The sequence below is a fragment of the Poecile atricapillus genome, chromosome 12, assembly GCF_030490865.1.
Source record: "Poecile atricapillus isolate bPoeAtr1 chromosome 12, bPoeAtr1.hap1, whole genome shotgun sequence".
In the NCBI taxonomy this organism is placed as follows: Eukaryota; Metazoa; Chordata; class Aves; order Passeriformes; family Paridae; genus Poecile; species Poecile atricapillus.
The window spans coordinates 3,880,173-3,895,885 of NC_081260.1; the positions used below are offsets into that span (position 1 = coordinate 3,880,173).

The 15,713-nt window shown below is 50.0% G+C and overlaps 1 protein-coding gene across 1 annotated transcript in view; it reads left to right on the forward strand.

The window, feature by feature from the left end:
• The window catches only part of LOC131583535 (gamma-aminobutyric acid receptor subunit gamma-4), a 32,906-nt gene extending 17,815 nt beyond the window's left edge, over positions 1-15,091 (forward strand). The window contains exons 4-9 of the mRNA XM_058847748.1: positions 5,813-6,033; positions 6,424-6,506; positions 8,060-8,197; positions 9,645-9,797; positions 12,467-12,669; positions 13,798-15,091. Of these exons, the coding sequence (XP_058703731.1) occupies positions 5,813-6,033; positions 6,424-6,506; positions 8,060-8,197; positions 9,645-9,797; positions 12,467-12,669; positions 13,798-14,091 (1,092 nt within the window). The 3' untranslated portion in view covers positions 14,092-15,091. The remainder of the gene's footprint in view (positions 1-5,812; positions 6,034-6,423; positions 6,507-8,059; positions 8,198-9,644; positions 9,798-12,466; positions 12,670-13,797) is intronic.
• Positions 15,092-15,713: the final 622 nt, after the last annotated feature.

Consider the following 15,713-nt stretch of genomic DNA (forward strand, 5'->3'; position numbering starts at 1 on the left):
GGAAGAGATGGTACAAGGGAACATCTCTGAAGAAAGGATTTGGGGTGGCTGGCTGTCAGGGGTGTCAAACCTGCCTTTTAGATGTCCCCACCCACACATCCCTGGCAGCAGGAACGAGCAGAGGTGAGGGGGAACAGGCAGACAAGGATCTGAGAAGGCAGCACAGCTTTGAAAGCCCTGTCCAGTTCCCATCTGCCAGCTCCAGGGGTGAGCAAGCTGTGACTGGGGGAGTTTGCAATGGACACAGCAGCATTTATAGCATGACTTGTTTGACAGCTCCTGGCACGGGCAGAGGACAGGGAGATGGTTTTTAATAGCATGTTTGTATTATAAAAAGAACTCTGTTTCAACTGAGATTCCCTGGACAGAGGCAAAAGACATTGAGGCAAGGACAGCACTGCCGGTGTTGCTGCAGAAGTGAAGCAGATGGGAAGTTCAGTGTGTCACCTTGAAAACACAGATCATCACAGCTCTGCTCCTGCTGTCCTTGAGAGCTCCCCTGGTCACTCCAGCATCACGTCCAGAAATCACTCTGGGGTCTGATTTGGAGGGAAGAGGACTTTGGAAGTGGAATTAGACTTATATCACATTCTTTTGGTCTTTGTGTTGGAGAGACAGATCTCACCCAGAGCAGGAACACAGAGGTGGCCACAGGTCCCACGCTGCTGATGGAGAGCTGGGAGAAGCCTGACGCTGCCCAGCCAGGCCCTGGAGTGCTTGGTGTTGGGCACAGCACGTGCTGCTGCTGCCTGTCCCCTCTGCTGGCTGTGCTCACACATGTCACACCTAGAATCACATTCCTGCCCACCAGCTGTGGGGACAAGAAGTGGTGCATTCAGATGTCAAGATTATCCTAAAATACAGTGATCTTATGTAGGTTATTTACTTTGTCTTGAAGCCATCCCCAGACTTTTTATTATTGTTGAAAGTGTTCCCTGGGATGTGGAGACAAATGTGTGGTGCAACTCTGGATTTGTCTGAGATGTTTGCAGGCTGGGAGGGTGAGTGGGGCATCCTGGAGAGGAAAATGCTCACCTGGGCAGGGCTGTGTGGGACGGAACATGGTGAGCACAGCTGTGTCTGAAGGGGGGACCCTGTTTTGCAGAAGAGGGAGACTGGAGGAGAGGATTCCTGGCTTCCCTTGACCTGCACAGACTGTCCTATCAGCCCTTCAAAGAAAAACACCCCATTCCTGGGTCTCCTCCAAGAAAGAGCTTCTGGGAATTTCCTGAATTGCAGCATCCCTAAGAGTTTGCCTGTAATATTTGCTTTGCTTGGCTGCGTGATTGGCAGCATGGACACATCACATTCACGTCAGAGCACCTGAAATGCTGTCCCTGCTTCCCAGGAAAGCAGCCTGCTTTATTGGACTGCAGTGAGGGATTTCCTTGGAGGTGAAGAGGGAAGGGAGCTCGATGAGTAAAAACAAATATCAGAACAATGAAAGCTAGAAAGCGACTGTCTAGGATATTAATCTCTCAGCCCCACTGTTATTTAGGATTTTTCACAGACTATTCTGAGTTGGAAGAGACTAAACCATCTCTCCAGCAGAGGAAAATTGAGGAAGGTGTTTCCAGGTCTCTGAGCCCTCTGTTCACAGGTTTTCTTGTTGCTGTTGAATACAAGTGAAGTCGCAAAAACCACATTTAAATCCTGCATTTTATCCTAATTTAGGAGGCCATCTAAGACATGTTCATCTCATGGCTTTTCTCCACTCTTTGGAATTTGACAGAAACTGAGCTCTTAACACAGAAAACGAAGCTCATAGATGGAACAGAGGAGCCACAGTGTCCCATCCCCTCTGGATCCCACTAATTGCACCCTGGAGAGGGGCCAGCTGAACTGAACACCCAAACCTGATAAAAGCCATTAGAAAAGGATGTTTTGGGAGAGCCCAGCTGTATTTATTTGGTGTGTAAATTAACCTGAAAATACACACTGTTCACTTCAAATCTTGTCATGCAAACCCTGTGAGTTTAAGCTGTTGTTCTGAAACTCAATAGCCCTAAATTATATTTGCTCTGAACCCAGGGTGGAACTTGGTCCAGAGCAGAGTTCCTAAAGTCAAATTTGACTGGAAATATGGGCTGATTCCCCATCCTGCAATAACCCAAGGAGCAGGCCCTAGGGTAGCACACAAGCCAGCTCCTGTGCTGGGGTCAAGCTGATTTCTTTTCTTTTGGATTGAAAATATTTAGGGTTTTCTTAGAAATTACTTTTTCCACAGCAAACTCATAGCTTTTGAAAAATGAAAGGGTTTGAGAGCGCAATAAAATCTTTCTGTTGTTATTTTTTTCTTCCAATATGAAACACCCCTGCCAGCTCCCCATCCTTTTATTTCTCACAAGTGTTCTTTTACTGAGCAGCACTCTTTCCATTAAATGTTTTCAGGCTATGCCATTCTCTTGGAGCTGCGTTTCCACCAGCATCTGTGCTGCCCACACGAGGAAAACCAGGGCTGATCAGGGATGTGCTGCAGTGCCAGGTGGTGACAGCGACCAGGGGCCAGCAGGGACGTGCTGAAAGGCTGGGTTGGACATGAGCACACTCAGCCAGCACAGGCAACGCTGCAGGGCGTCCCTGAGCACGGGGTAAACTCACGTGGCAGTATTTAGGGTAGGCAGCCCTCAGGGTTTGCCTTACGTGGAGTTTGATTTATTATTTCATGACTGAAATTTGACGTAATATTGCATGTGTGCCAACGTGTGTGTGCTACCCCACGTGTGATCCAAATGGTGTGGCCAAACTGTTAAAGCAATTCCTCCTTACTTCGTTAGCTCCTTCTGTTAAAAACACTAAAAATGCCTGTGCTTTCACAGAGAAGTTAGCAACCTCCATGTGCTGCACAGCAGATGGTGCAGTAATGGTGGAGGCGTATTTTACAATAACCCTTTTCCACAGGGGGAAATCGAGGCATTGAGAAGTCTCTTTCTGATGGCTGAGTGTCAGGGGTGGAGAAAAACTACAGGGCTGCAGGAGATGGTGAAACAGTGCCCTGAGCTTTACAGGCTGAGCTCATCCAAACTCCAGCTGCTCTGCTTCCATCAGTGGACTCTTCCAAGGTCAGGAGGAGTAAGAGGTTATTTCCACGAGACAACCTGGACTGCTGCATATTGAGATCTCCCTCCAGAAGTCCCTGCCCTCCCTCTAAGGGCTGTAAAGGGCTGTAGGAAACCCATGGGAAAACACCTCCTGCTTTAATCACCTTGGCAGATGCCTACAGCTGAGTGGGATCTCAGTAATGCCCTGGGAAGGGTCTGAGCACCGTCCCCCAGCTGACCAGTGCAGAACCCCAGCCATGCAAAGTTCCTCAGCATCAGAGTGGGGATTCCTGATGGGAACAGCTGCTGAATTCCTCAGGAGCTGTAGTGGTTTAACCCCAGTGGGCAGCTCAGCCACACAGCTGCTCACTCACTCAGCAGCGTGGGGGAGGAAGTTGGAAGGGTAAAAGTCCTCCCAAAGGCCAGAGCACTTTTGTATAAATCTTGCCTCAGATAATTCTGAAAGAAAATACATTTGTAAATGCCAAAATTTCCCAATGGGCTCCCTACAGGGAGTCAAGGGAGCCAGCTCAGCTACTAAGTTCTGCCTCGTGAATAGCTGTGCTAATAATAGCCACTGAAATTAGATCAAACCACAGGACAGTGACAATAACAGCTCCGATTTTTCAGAAGAGCTGAATGACTTGTGACCACACCTTTTCCAAAGGCTGGCTATGAATGGCACAAGAGGAGCTCTTTAATGCTGATCTCTCCTGAAAAGCTGAGCTTGACAACAAATGCTAAGCCCCTGGGATAGCTGACCCTCCAGTCTTCCAGAGTGTTACCATTGATGATCCCAGACTTGAGTGCTGAACTTTACAGCAGGACATAACCGAGCAGCCAGCCCAGAAGTGAGATGTCATCAGTGACTCCAGTTGGGAGTTAAACACTGATAATGACTTCTAAGACGAATTTATCACTGCATTTCTGGTTGCTTTCTCCTACACCAGAGATATTACTTAGGAGGAGCTATGTAAACTCATCTGAACTCAAACGGGGTGTGCAGTGATGGGGGAGAATATGTCAAATATTGTGCTATTTTGGCCCCAACACTGTGCCAATGCTACTTTTATTTCACATTTTTACATGACTCCATCACCACACACCCTATATGCGAGCAGTACCCGGTGTGATCCAGCACATTCAGGTGCTGGGATGGGCTCTCCCAACCCCCTGGGTCTGGGCAGTGAGGAGCTGTGAGGACTGCTGCTGTCCTTAGCTCTGTGTCTGCTCACATCTGTTCTGAATGAACTCTAGAGGCAAAGCCACCCCTCTGAAGGTGCTGCACCTGTCCCCATTCTCCCCGCTCAGCCATCCATTAGGAGCCTGTCACCTTTGCTGATCCCCGTGTCCAACGGGTGCAGCATCATCCCGGAGAGTGACTGGGCTGCCTGGCAGCAGCAGCTCTGCCCTCACCATCTCATTCCTCTGCAAGGGACATGCTGGGGACCCATCGCTCCTCGCTGTTGGCTGCCAGGGGAGTGAGGATGAGGAGGATGAAGTGGGGCCCGTGCTCTGCCCTGCCCATCCCCAGCAGGACTCACTGTCCGAGGGAGTGCTGCAGCTATTTCAGCTGGAGGAGCCGGCTCGGAATCAGCAGCGAGGGGAGGATGTGCTGCAGTCATAAAAATTCCACCGAGATAAATCAATAGAGGGAGGAGGAGAATGAGAGGGAGGGATGGCAAAGTCAGACTTTCTTCGTCTCTGCACACAAAAGAGAGGGAGGCAATGGGGGTCATGCAGGTTCAAGAGGAGTGGAAGGTACCAAAGATCACGTCAGGAGCTATCAGGAGCAGGTGACTGACTGCAGCACACACTGGTGGAACTGGATCTGGGGTCTGGTTCAGACAGCTGCTGAGTGCCAGACTTGTTCCTGCGTGGCATTAATTAGCACCTTCTCAGGCAGGCTGGAAAAGAGTTTAAGGAGCAAACTGACTTGCAGCAGCGAGCAGCAGAGTGGTGGGCTAATGGTGTGGGCTACTGCCAGTCCAATCCAGGCAGGAGCTGCCTCCCAGAACTGCCAGTTATCCATGAGCTAGGACACACTGTCTTACCAAAACTGAAGGCCCTTATTGTGGTGGAAATTCTCTTTTCTGTCAGCAAAAGACAGGATTTTTAACTGGTTGCACCCAGAGCTGGGACCATGCAGCCCCAGCTTTCTTTTCTACTCTCCAGCAAGGGGTGTCCACCCAAGGACCCAGAGTGCTCTGGGTTTTCCTCTGAACCCTTTGCAGTGTAAGTCCTGTAGCAGGGGGTGGATTGTCGCTGGATTTATGCACAGCACTACTATTGCTCTGTGTACAAATTAGGTGCGTGGAACAGGGCTGGGCTGTACCTCAATAAATAACAGAAAGAACTTTCTGCTTGCCTTCTCTGCTAAGCTGGTGAGCAGCTTTCCCACCTGTGACAGAAAGGTGTAGCTGAACTTAAGGCTGGATTCAGCCAACATCCACACTGCCCTTTCATGTCTGTGCTTAAAAGGAGCATTGAGTTGAGCTGCCAAGAGGAAGCCCAAGGTCTCCTTTGTATGGTTCTGGTTTTCCAGGCTCAGCCCACCAGTAAACACAGAGTCTTTGGCTCTTCCTAAGTGTGCCATGGATGTCCTGGCCATGAGCTAATGGTGAGCCAGGAAAGGTGTCAGTGGTCACCAACACCTGCTCCCAGACTGAGAAAATAAATTTCCTGGCTGTGACTGCCTGCAGGCCAGAGGAGCAGGCTCTGCCTGGCCTGAATCCCTCTCAGAACATCCCACTCTTCCTTGTCTTTCCCAGGAATACACCATTGACATCTTCTTTGCTCAGACGTGGTACGACCGGCGCCTGCGCTTCAACAGCACCTTGAAGGCGCTGACGCTGAACACCAACATGGTGAGCCGCATCTGGATCCCTGACACCTTCTTTAGGAACTCCAAACGGGCTGATTCCCACTGGATAACCACTCCTAATCAGCTCCTCCGCATCTGGAATGATGGAAAAGTGCTCTACACCCTCAGGTACATCCAGCAGGCTCTGCTGAGGGGAGGGAACAAAGAGATGGTCAAGTGGTTCCCTAAATTAAAATCCTTTATAATGTTGTCTTGGTCAGTCCAGCTATTTTATTCTGTTAATAAACATTTGGCTCTTTGTTCCCATAACTTCTCACTTCCATAAACGAATCTGAAAAATTGACTAAACAGAAGGGCTTTTTGAAGGTGAAACTTAGATGTTTTTCCTCACCTTGAAAATATCCAAACATATATTTTTGGTTTGGAATGTTCCTGCAAACAGACTGATCTTCAGCAAATTAGTTCTCAGGGAAGTGAGAATGCCTCTGTCACATTTAGGTGTTGGAATCAAACCATCCCCACCAGCTCAAAATCTCTTTCTCTCTCTCCCTGTCTCAGGCTGACAATCGAGGCTGAATGTCTGCTCCAGCTGCAGAATTTCCCAATGGACACCCACTCCTGCCCTTTGGTTTTTTCCAGTTGTGAGTATACATATTTTTAAGATAGCTTTAGAAGGTGAGCAGAGAAACCTCAGTGGAGTAATACTTTCCTGGGGAAACCATCCTCCTTTTTAGCTATGTTTTTTCACCTAATTTCTATGGCACCCTTCCTGAGCCATTACACTTCATGGCCTGAAGCTTCCTCCCACTCCTGGGCTAGCAAAGTTCATCAGGGACAGATTCACAACATCTCGGAGTTTCTCCTTAACTGGGGTGGGTGGTTGGAGGAGATTATTTCACGGACCTTCTGGTCACTCCAGACAGAACACGGATATATTCTGGTGAACAAATAGCACCTGTCCTGCCTTGTGTCTTCCCCCTTCTCCTCTGAGTGAGGTCTGCAAACGTTCTGCTCCAAAGGAGGGTTACTCAGACCTCCCCTCTCAGCCACTACTCCTCCAGACTCTTCAGCAGAGAGGCCTTCCCATGTTATCACATCTCCTCTGGTAATTTTTCAGGGAGCCTTTCTGCACCAAGAGATCTCTGTCCTTGTGCGTGGGTGGGAAATCTGATTTAATCATCTGAGCTCGGGTTCTCCTGCTTCCCCTGCCACTGAAGAGATGCAGCTCCGAGCTCTGAGGTGCTTCAGAAGGAGGCAGCATGCTGAGGAGATCTCATCCCTTCATGTCCCACCACTCCTCACTCTTTGCTAATTAATGGTGCATGCCGTACACGCTCGATAATTAGAAACATGCTGTTAGTTAGCTGCCAAGCTCTTACTCCATCCTCCTCCAAGGGCCTTACTCCTGGGTCCCTGCTTCACTGCAGGCTTGTTTTTTTATCAAGAAAGCCAGAGGCAGGAGAAGCTATGCTGCAGCCTGCAGGGCCATGGGGAGTGTGCCCCTTCTTTTCCACAGATCAGCTCTGAGGGCAAGAGGTACAGGGAGCACACAAAGCAGCCAGAACCATGCTGGCAGTTTTGTATTCCTGTGTACTCAAGCCTGGGATTGCAGTCATGAGGTGCCAGCTGCCCCAGGGAGCTAAAACCCTTCAAGATTTCAGGCTGGTGGAGTCACAGAACCGCAGAACACTCGGGGCTGGAAGGGGACTTTGGAGATCATCCAGAACAGTCCCACAGACAGGCAGAGTCACCTAGAGCAGGTCACACAGGAATGCAGCCAGGTGGGGTTCTGAATCCAGAGTTTTGAATCCAGAATCGTGGGAGAGAGACTCCACAGCCTCCCTGGGCACATTTCTCTGCCACCCTCTGAGAAGCTCTTCCTCAAGCCAGCAGAGTCCTCTTAGACCAGCCCACATCTCATTCCCAGCAGTGCAGTCCTTAGAAAGGCTCTGTTTCTGTGCCTTCCCCATCCCCAGGATCTGAAGCCTACAAGGGGAGATGCAGTCCCTACTGCCATTCCGTGTGGGGATGCCTCAGGGAATCGAATCTAAAGGCACCAGAAACACCTGCCTGAAGGGTTCATGTTTGCAGAACAGCCCTGGTGAGGTGCCAGTGCTCCTGCAGTCAGGGTGGTGCCCGAGGTGGGGGTACCTGGCATGCTCTTCCACTGATGCCTGTGGATGGATTTTCCCAGATGGATACCCTCGGGAGGAGATTGTCTATCGCTGGAGACGCTACTCCATCGAGGTCTCTGACCAGCGCACCTGGAGGCTCTACCAGTTCGACTTCACGGGGCTGAGGAACACCTCGGAAGTCCTCAGGACTGGGGCAGGTGAGACAAGGGCAGGCAGCCCACAGGAGCACCTGTGCTGGAGGCTTAGTGGGAGGCAAAGGAGTGGGGATGGAACAACAGCATGGTCAGAGAAAAAAAAAACTAAAAATGAAGGATTGGACCTTGGCTAGAGGGAGCAGAAGTGATGGGGGTGAAGGGTGAGGAGAAGATGGAGCAAGGAGAGGCCAGAACCACTGAGATCTGTGAACTGTGGGGTGACAGTGCTGATGTAAATGAAGCTATCCTCCCTAGGGTCAGGAGGGAGAGGAGAGGGAACTTGAATCCCCTCTTGTTGCAGTGTGTGCACGCTGTGTAATCTCTGTGTGCTGCTTACGACTGGAACGGGGGTGGAGAAATCACAACTCACAGGTCTTGATCTTTCCTTCTGTTATCTTGTGTCAGGCTGATGAACGCTTGAGCTGTGCTTTAAGAGACAGGGACAAGGCTGCATGTGTGAAGAAACTAAATAATGGAAGCCCTTCAGCTCCTCCTCCTCCTCATAATAGCTCACATCCCTTTCCTTCCCACAAAACAACTGAGGAAAGCCTCTGGATTCCTGAAGGTGGAGTGAGCTCATACTTTCAAGCCCTCTGAAACTGCAAGGAGCAGTGCTTCTCCCACTCTGCAGGAAGCTGCTGCACTCAACAGTGGCAGCCAGGGTAGAAAGGCAGCACAAACTGGGACAAGAAGTGAAAGTGTCTTGAATGCACCAGCAGCCCTCTGATGCTTGTAATTCTCTTTTTTTTGGTAATTGCTTGCAAGCTCCATCTTAACCCCAGAGCTGTCAGGTGGCTTTCTTCCAATATTCACTGTGAGCCTATGAAAAAAGAAAGAACTGCCACTGTAAGTTGCCAAATGAGCAATTAGGATGTACAGCAGCACATGTCTTTCCCAGAGGCAGAACCAGACTCTCAGTGGAAGCGATTGAAGGACACCTCCTTTGTCACAGCTCAGGTAGTTGGTTAGCAAGCCAGGCCATGCAGCCTGTTACAGCCAAAGAGCTTCTATAGAAAAGAAACCCTCACAGCAATCAGCTGAAGATAAATGCTGCCTGCAGTTCCTTCCCTGAAACTTTTCCAGACTCTGTGCTTTTCAGTGTCCCTAGCCAGGCCAGTAGGAATGCAGCCTGCTGGCCATATGGGCAGCCAGGCAAACAGCCAGTTGGGAACCACAAAGTCAGCTCTGAAATTAGTCACAAAGGCATCAAGCAGCTCAGCTACAGAGCCAGCCAGGTAGCCACAGAATCCAACCAGCCACAAAACCAGCGAGTCACCAAACCTACTCAGCCAGCCACATGAAGTTAGCAATCTGGGCAGCTACGAAAACAGATAGACAGGCACTTAATGAGAAAACCTCATCAGAAACTCCAAATTCTAAAGCTTTGCTCCTTTTTCTGCTCTAGGAAGCCCCATGTTATGATTCCAATGACTCTGTTGTTTTTTCCTAGGGGAGTACATGGTGATGACAGTGTCTTTTGACCTAAGCAGACGTATGGGTTACTTTGCCATTCAGACCTACATTCCCTGCATCCTGACTGTTGTTCTTTCCTGGGTTTCCTTCTGGATCAAGAGAGACTCCACGCCAGCCAGGACATCTCTGGGTAAGAGACAGGATGATGCATGTCTGATGCTTGTCAAGCTATGCCAGGCAAGCAGACTGGCAGTGTTGGACTACAAAATCTCCTGAAGCACTTTGCCATTTTCTGGCATTTTTGAGTTTACCAGAGAATATTCCCCTCCTTCAGCTTCCTGTGTGTAACACTCCACAGCTCAACCAAACTTCCAGCTGTGCTGGTTTGGGCTGCTGGATTATCTCAGGAGAGCACCTCACTCTCATGGCTTCATCTGAAACCCAAGCACAGCCTTTTCCAAGCTGCCAATGGGATATTCTCATGCACCAAAAGGGAGAGGGTGGGGCTGAGCTGTGGCATTGCAGTGCTGCCCAAAGCACTGCACATTTTCCACGTTTCCTCACAACTTTTCAAAGTTTCTGTGTAGGGCTGCTGACAGGAAGGTTGTAGGGTCAATGGGCAGAGTTGCTTGGCTGCACCCACAGAGCCCCAGGCTCTGGCAGGAGCTGGAAGCTCTGTAGGGACAACCTTCTTCTGTCAGTCACCCCACAGGACCCAGAGAGTAGCTCTGCCTGTTGTTTAGATTTTTCTCAGCAAACTGCTCCTTGAGGCAGGAGAAACACTTCTGTTGATTGAATGCTGCTCTGATAGGTGCTGGGGAGACCTTTCAGAGTCTTTAATATGCTTTGGCTGCATCTGCATTTTGCAGCAAGCTGTGATTCCCAGCTCTGTCCTTCCTATCAGCCCCGCTGACTTTGCCTTTAATTGGAGGTAGCATTCCCAGCCCTGCTTGCAGGTCTCTGTGGAGAGGAGAGGAGGGGCCATCAGCTATTCAGAGCCCATCCATGATGGCCATGTCTCCCCACCTCCCTCTCAAATTAATTAGTTTGGTGCTCATGGAGAGAGGAGGAGGAGGAGGGTGTCATTTCCAATGAAGGTGAGGGTGTGCCATAGTCTGTGGCTGGCAAAGGAAAGAACAGCAAGAAGAAAATATGCATGGTTCTAGTGACTGTCTCAAAAACCAAAGGCAATTTTCCCCAGGAGAGGGGCCAGTCTCTATGGGAGGGGACCATGAAGAATATTGTATTCTCTCCACAGCCCCTGCTGTACTTAATAAAAGTGATCCCCAGCACATTTTGAGGCTGCCAGCCTACATTAGGGAGATGTACACTGGACCAGTTCCACTGGCACTTCAAAAATATGGGAAGTCACATCCTATCTCCTAATGCAAGTATGGCAGGAAAACATGAAAGTCTTTTGCCTTGCTCACCCCCAGAGCCACTGAGGTGACCTCAGGAAAGGGTGGCAAGTGGATTTAGGTGGATGCTAGAGAAGGAGAAGCAGGTGGACTTCCTGCTTCTTTCCCACATCCTGAAAATCAGCGGAGGAGATCACAATACCAACTCCTGTAGCTGATCCTTTGCTGGCTCCCGACACTTCATCTCTGGAGGCAGAAATGTGAGCGTTACTGCTTCTGCAAAACCAATTCCAGGCCCCACTCACGTCAAAAGAAATTCCTTATCACCTCCTACGTGATACTTGCCCTCTGCATCAAGGAATGGATCGATTGTGAAGAGCTGTCTCTGAAGAATAGCCAGGAGCAGATTGAAAATTTATGGGTAGGAATGGGACCAAGGAAATAAAGGGAACCTTGTGGCAGGTATCTACTACAGGGCAGCCTGGTGACCAGGGAGCAGAACAGCTCTGGCAGATTTTTCAGGACATTTTCCAAAGAGCACAAGGGCTCTCAATCCCCAGGTGTAGGAAATCAGGAAAGGAAGGCAAGAGACCAGCATGGATGTATCAAGAGCTTCTGGTCAGACTAAAGGGCGAGAAGGAAATGCACAGGCAGTGGAAGCAGGGACAGGTATCCTGGGAGGAGTACAGGGACAGTGCCCAGTTGTGTAGGGATGGGGTTAGGGATGCAGAGGATACTCACAGGGGCTTCTCCAGGTTTGTCAGCCAGAAAGGGAAGGTCAAAGCAGATTGAATACCACTGACAAACTGGTAGAAATGGACAAGAAGGAGGCTGAGGTACTTTTTTGCCTCAGCCTTCACTGGCAGTCTCTCTCCCCACATTCCACAGTGGATGGACTGCAAGGTGGGGACTGGAGCAGCAAAGTCCCTCTCACTGCAAGAGAAGATCAGCTTTGAGACCACCTGAAGAGCCTGAAAATCCATAATCTATGGAACTGACAAGATACATCCCAGAGCATGGCTGATGTGGTTTCCAATCCATTCTCCATGATACTTGAAAAGCCATGGCAGAAAAGGGGAAATATTGCACCCCTTTTCTCAAAGGCTAGACAGGAGGACTCCAGGAACCACAGAACTGTCAGCCTCCCCTGAGTGCCTGGGAAGATTGTGGATCAGATCCTTCTAGAAGCTGTGCTGAGGCACATGGAGGACAGGAGGTGAGGGAAACCCTGCCTGACCAGCCCAGCCTCAGGCAGAGTCTGAGTTTCCCGCTCGTTCACCAGTCCACATTGACGGTCTGTGCCATACCTGAGTTTTGAACATCATTCCTTTTCACAGAGCATTGGCAGAGGGCTCCTCAAGACCACAGTGTGGATGAGCAGAGCCAAAATAGGACCAAACAACCAGAGCAGACGGAAAATGGGGCTGTTTTGAGGGGTGGATGGGTGTAGGAGACAGAAGTGCTCCTTGTCACTACTCAAGCCAGCTGTTTTCTCTCTCAGGTATCACGACTGTGCTCACCATGACCACCCTGAGCACCATCTCCCGCAAGCACCTCCCCCGTGTTTCCTACATCACAGCCATGGACCTCTTCGTCTCTGTGTGCTTCATCTTCGTCTTCGCCGCTCTCATGGAGTACGCCACGCTCAACTACCTGGTGGGAAACAAGAAACCGCTGGAGCACAGCCACAGGAAAGCCAGGCTGGTAGGTCAGAGGGGCCAGCAGAGCTGGATGCCCTTACAACCCCAAGCTATTTAAAAATATCCTTCCTGAGTCTGCGTTGGAAACTGCTGCTGTGGTTTAGCGCCTGAGCCAGACTGAGTTCAGCCAGTCTTCAGACCACTGTCTGTACTGGGTCTGAGAGGTGAGGCACAACCAGAAAAAGCAGCTGGGGCTCCCTTAAAACAAGGAGACCCCTGACAGAGCCAGGCACCCTGTGCTCTCTTCAGAATTGCTGGAGAGCTTATCAGAACAGCTTAGAATGACTCACGTGGCTGAATGTTAATGCCACTTTAAGACACCTGTGTCAGTTTGATCTCTGGATTACAGAGGTATCTTAGGTCACAGAGATGCAGAAACCGACCTTTTTTTTGTGGTCTTCCACCAGAAGACCTCCTGAGTGTGGGGTAGTGAACCCACTATGGGGATGGTGGTCATCATTCTCCTCATCCTCATCCTCATCCTCTATCCTGAGATCTGCCCGAGCTGATGGCAGGTACTTCTGACCCATGAGCTGAAAGAGGCCTCTGAACTGGGGCAGAACTGAAACAGAAACAGATCTCTTCTGAGCCAGGCTCATTTCCCAGCACATCCCCCATATCCCTCAAAACCCCCACCCTCATATCCCAGGCCAGAGTTCTTCCATGAGGGTCATGATGGGCTAAAAGGAGCCACACACAGCCTTTCCTCAGCTTTTCTCCAGGAGCTGGCAGCAGCCAGCAGACACATCTGGGCTGTGTGCTGTGTCCTCAGAGACAGCTGAGCTGAGGGAAATGAGGGAATTGGCCAGAACAGATCGAACAGGTCGTGTTCTGCACTGACTATTATTGGCACAGAGGGGGAATCGGTGCAATCAGACCTTTGCTGAGTAGGGCTGTGCCCTGGGGTGCCAGGAAGAACACTCAGAGTCAGGCAGGGAGCTGCCAGTTCCCCCAGTAGGCAAATGTGGTGATTCACAACCAGGTGCAGAGACTGGGGATGATCAGTCATCCCTCTTCATTGAACTGCACCCATGATGATCTGATCTACTGCCAGTTGGGTGGGGGTTGGTGTCCAGAACATGTTTTGTTGCTTTTTCCACCCCTTTAACCCTCCTCCCTCTCCCCCTCACAGCCACCTGCCGGGGCACAGGTGATGCCAACCTTCACCACCATCAACATCAACCACATCATGCACTGGCCCCCGGAGATAGAGGAGGATGAGGATGATGACCCCGGCTCCCCATGCCTGGAGGGAAAGGAATGTGAGAGGTTCTTTTGCTGCATCGAGGACTGCCAGACGGGAATGTGGCGGGAGGGGAGGGTCCGCATCCACATATCCCGCCTGGACTCCTACTCCCGCGTCTTCTTCCCCACCGCCTTCCTGCTCTTCAACATCGTCTACTGGATTGCTTATCTCTATCTCTAGCCCTTCTTTGTCCTCAGCTGGGACGAACTGGGCACCAGCAAGAGGGGCTTCTCAAGGAGCACAGATAGAGAACAGCGTCTCTCCTGTTGTAGTCAGCTGTCAGTCTGAACAACCCAACCTGGTGATTCCCTCTTCCTGCTCTCTCATCTCTTCTGAGAAGAACCAAACAGCTTTTTTTTAGCCTTCTAACATATCTTTTTAGAGAATCTACCCTTCCCCAGACAACCTTCTCTCCAACACCACCAGCACTGTACTCCTTGTAAGATTACCCAAAAACATCCTATTCCCATCTCAGGCATTAGGGATTTTGTCAAAAACAAAAACCTTAATGCGTTTCATTGTTCCATCCAATCCTACTCTGAAATTTCAAGGGAAGTGACAGCAAATGGAGTTTTCTGCATAATTATTAAGACTGCAAAGGAAATAAAATACATCTTAGGACTTCTGCACCACTTCCACCAGAACGGACTTTGTGGGGTGCTAGAAGCCCAGAAAGGTCAGAAGGAAATAGTGTGGAACAGGACAGCAGTGCAGCTTTCCCACAGTAGCTGGGTTTGGCTAAAACGTTTTGGGCCTGCCCAGACATCTGATGGTGGCACTGACGAGGATGAAGTTGCTGCAAGCCTCCCCCAGCTCCCCGCAGAGTCTCTATGAAGCATTCCTCACGGATCACTCCAGGACACCCACCCACTGAGGCACTGCTGATTGCCATCAGATGCTGATGAAAAGCACTTCACAAGCTGGAAGGGCCCACCTGCCTTACTGGAGCAGACTCTTCAGGGCCCACGGTGACATTCCTGCTGTGTGACCAGGACTCGGAGCAGGCTCTGCACAGCCAAAAGAGGGAGGAAGTCCTGGTGAGAAAGGCCAGGAGAAGCCTCCTGAGCCTGTTGTGAGGTGGTTTTCTTCGGGCTGTGAATCAGAGGGGCAGTGCTGTCCCACGCAGTGACTCTCATTGATGCCACCAGATCTGCGCTGGGTCGTCGGAGCCAACCTGAGGAAGGGGTACAGGAAAGGGAACACACCCAGCTGCTGTGAATTCCTGCAGCTCAGATGTGTTCCCTTCTTTATTTTTTTTTCATAATTGCATAAAGCAAGAGTTTTCACTCTAACTGGATGGCCCCTCCCAGTTGCCATCATCACTTGGCCTGTTTCCTCATGAAGTCAGGAAGTGGAGTGAGTTGTCCTTGGTGGATTTTAAGAAGGACAAGCGTAGTGAGATGGTCCCATCTTAAAGAGATGGAGAAATGCGTAGCACAGTTTCAGCTGGGGAGAAACTGCATAATAAAGAAGAGGAAACTCAGGGCCAAGGTCCATATTGTGTCAACTGGCTGCCTCCCCATTTACACCAGCTGCTGATGTGGCCCACAGCATGATTGTGAAAAGCAGTGGGCCGTTAATAGTTACTTACTGTGTAAATTAGAAACAGAAAAGATCTTTTTTTAAAAACAGCATGTTTTAGAAAAAAATTAGAACTTAAAAGGCTTGCCAGGAGAAGAAAGCCGGCATGGCTGCAAAGGAAAAGTTAGGAAAGGCTGGCTCACAGGTCAGCTAACGGGTGCAGGAGGTTTTACGTATTATTGGAGAGCAGTTTGATCTGGTTTAAAGACGGATTTTGACAC